The sequence below is a fragment of the Temnothorax americanus genome, unplaced genomic scaffold (genome assembly GCF_048541705.1).
Source record: "Temnothorax americanus isolate GAGA-0224 unplaced genomic scaffold, ASM4854170v1 Scaffold33, whole genome shotgun sequence".
Taxonomy (NCBI): domain Eukaryota; kingdom Metazoa; phylum Arthropoda; class Insecta; order Hymenoptera; family Formicidae; genus Temnothorax; species Temnothorax americanus.
Genome location: NW_027509475.1, coordinates 1835147 through 1838669, shown reverse-complemented (window position 1 = coordinate 1838669; position 3523 = coordinate 1835147). Strand labels below are relative to the sequence as shown.

At 34.6% G+C, this 3523-nt stretch overlaps 1 protein-coding gene across 1 annotated transcript; it reads right to left on the bottom strand.

Annotated features, from left to right (window-relative positions):
- Positions 1 to 478: 478 nt before the first annotated feature.
- On the bottom strand, positions 479 to 1581 carry LOC143901392 (microsomal glutathione S-transferase 1). The gene is made up of 2 exons (XM_077413667.1): positions 1337 to 1581; positions 479 to 994 (listed from the first exon to the last, which is right to left on the bottom strand). Exons 1-2 carry the CDS (start codon positions 1448 to 1450, stop codon positions 665 to 667), a joined length of 444 nt encoding a protein of 147 aa, XP_077269793.1. The 5' UTR covers positions 1451 to 1581; the 3' UTR covers positions 479 to 664.
- Between the last annotated feature and the right edge of the window lie 1942 nt (positions 1582 to 3523).

Sequence of the window (3523 nt, the reverse complement as noted above, 5' to 3'; positions counted from 1 at the left end):
TGTTGTAGTATCAACAGGATTAGTCTAATTGGAAATAATCTTGTTCGATCTCAATTCAAAGGTCATGTTTTTGTTTTAATAAAATGAGTATTTCTTTTAATAAAATAAGCATTGTCTCACTAATATTGAATTGACTGTTATTGAATTGACAAGATTATTTCCAATTAGACTAATGCTGCTGATACATCATTTTTTTCTCTATGTGCACAGTATTAACAGGAATAATTTACAGGAAATAACAGGTGTAATTATAACATATGATATCGTCTAGTACTGCTAATAAAGCGTATTATGAATAAAGTTTTCCATTTATTCCATTATATGTACAAAAATATCGTACATTTAGTATGACTTACGTTTTCTTCTCTGAATATATGTATATGAATATATATACATATATTATATTTTATATATAAATTTTATACGTATATATTATATTATATTTTATATATATAATTATATATCACACATGTGTGTGTATGTAGATATATAAAATATATTTTTAATTAATATACATCTATATATTTTTTTTCATACAATATAGTTTTAGACCGTAAAATATTTTTCTGTGTAACGAACAATTTCTTATCCCCAATACCAAAAAAATATTGTATAGCTTATTATGTTTGTATCTCAGATGCAATTACTTCAGAAAATGTAGAAATTAGGAATAGTACAACAATGTCTTAACCGCTTCGAAACCCATAACTGCCCATGCCACGAAGAAACTTATCGCTCTCATAGGTTGTTGTGAATATACTGCATACGATATGGTGTGAGCTACACGGGAAAGTACGAAGGTTCGTATCAGAATTTTGGCCAGCCATGCCGAAGGACCTGTTCCCAGCCAAAGATACGTGACTATGAACCAAGGCAGAATGTTCTCCAAGTCGTTCAAGTGTGCCCTGCGTACACGCTCCACATCTGGATCATCGTAAGCCACTTTGGCTTTGCTTTTGTTTTGGAACATAAGATCCTCTTGATTTGCAAATACCTACAACAATTGATCACAATCACTTTCATTTTAGCTAATAGCCTCTAACGTTTATGTAACACTGAAACAGGCCACGATAAAATATCTGTCTCCCCATTAATATGGTTAAGAAAAAAATATGTGCACTATTTAGATTTTAGATCTACAAAGTAAATTTTTCTTTATAATTCAAATAGTTTTAAGTTACTTTTTGCTACACATTCAGCATTTAATAATAGTGACAGTCGTTCTCGAGATGAAAAATTTTTTATGTTTGAATAATTTAATTATACAGAGACATCTTTTATGAAAAAATCATGGACATATGGCTATCTAATCTAGTGCGGATATTTTATTACGTACTCTCTTTCGGAATCGCTGTCGCCCAGTTAACGGCACCATCGCCAGCATTTTCAGGACCAGAATGCTGCCCCAAAAGCCGAATACTTTAAGCAATTCTGGATTTATTTCCGACATTTTTCCCGGCCTTCAGATTCACCTTCTCGACTATGTAATGATGATTCTGCTCGTTTTATGTTGCACGCAGTTAGTGGAGAGCAGGAGAGACTGAGACCTGGGAGGGACTCTAATCGACAATGACCGGCACGGCGATACGTTCCCTACTTCATCTATCTCACACACACACGTGACGCACACACACACACACACAGATATTACACACACTTGAAAAGGATATCTTTTACATGTATTATGATACATCTATGAATAGTAGAGTACTTTGTTGTCGTTCGTGATAATCGTGAGTCAGCACAAACGAGGTGTGGAGAGTAATTCAATTTTTTTATTTTTAACTATACCTATTTAACTACACATTTAATTATCTCGCGTATAATTTGTTTCGCAGACATAATAATCATTCCGATACGCACAAAGTATGTACAAGGTCGCGCTGCTCTTTCAAACATGTTGACTTGTTCTAAAACTGGTTTAAAATGTATTTTAAACTGGCTTTAAATAATGTGGCAATCTAAATATATATGTTAATGCAACTTTATCTAAAATGTCGTATCGTGACTTTACGTCATAAAATTGCGCGAAGCTTCTATTAAAAATTGTAAAATCACAACTTATGCTTTTAGCTGCACTCGCAGTCGCTATTTACTTTCGAAGTAAAACACACTTTCAGGTTTTACGGGAAAAAGGATCTTTTTTGAAGAATCAAAGAAAAACTTTACAAGTACGAGCCAATGTGTCTAAATTGAAAGATTATTTATCATAAGATCATGATATTAAATTCTCAATTTTCGTTAAATAATTGGAAAATCGCTTATATATTCTTTCAATAGCATGCTACTCGGCAAATATCCGAGAGTCAAAGGTTATAGAACCTGCCGCATCTCCTTGACCCAGCTTAAGGGGATGCTAAAGCTAAGGCCGAACTTCCTCGACGTCGGTAATGTCAACTCTGTCAACTAAAGCAAAAGCCGAACTGATATTGGAGACCTCGCGTGGTGACAACGCGAAACTCCGGTTTCAGTGTTACCAACTTATTTCAGATTCTATGAAGTGGTGTACATATGTCCGTACACGTACATACACACACCACTGAAACCACTGAATTGCTCACACGGACGCACGGTAGAGAGACATATGCTATAGACGCGGCAACGCCGCGCGGCGTTGCCGCGTCTTGGATTCTTTAGCAATACGGCCTGAACCTGAAAATGCTTTCTGGCCGTCCGCGTAGCAGAAGGCAGTAACGTATCAAGGCTGATAAGCACCCGCTTTTTATAAATTACATATATTCTTATGCACACATGCGTATATATATATATAATATCTATCTAATTATTATGTGTATGTTTATAATTGTCTGATGACAAATAATAACAGTAGCACAATTGAGAATGTGAATTAGTATACATAGTATATATTGACGCGGGTACTTATTAGACTTGGCAATTTACTGCATCTCTTGCACCTCAAATAATTTTTTCTTGTAATGTAAATGAATGATGTAAAACTATTTCAAAGGATCTATCGATCCATTCTTGATGGGGTAAAACAATAACTTCTATAACACAAATGCAATAAATATTAAATTTATATAGTATTGATTTATTACACTCAGTCTCTTAGCATCAGAGTAGAGGGTAACGCAGCTGATGAACAGTATAGATATCAAACTGAATAAAAATCTTAATTATTATAACATAATGATATTAAGAATTAAGATTTTTATTCAGTTTGTTAATTATCTATAACTGCATAACGTGTGCAGTTTACGCCGAAGCGGCTGTTTTAACGCGAGCGATATGTTTCGTCGACGGATGATTAGCTAATTATGATTGTATACAGAATACTGGATATTTGCGTAAAGTATCGTTGCCTCGCGAATAAAGTCGAAGGACCGTCGAGAAGAGGAAACTCGCGGTGCTTTCATTTCCCTTCCGAGTGCGCTTTTCAATCTTTTATCCGTTTTTGCCCTCGTCTTCGTTTCCATTGTTAGTATGCGACAGCCGTTACTGCACTCCATGAAGAGTATCATTGCTTTGTCGAATAATACATAAGCAAAAGAGATGTTTTTCC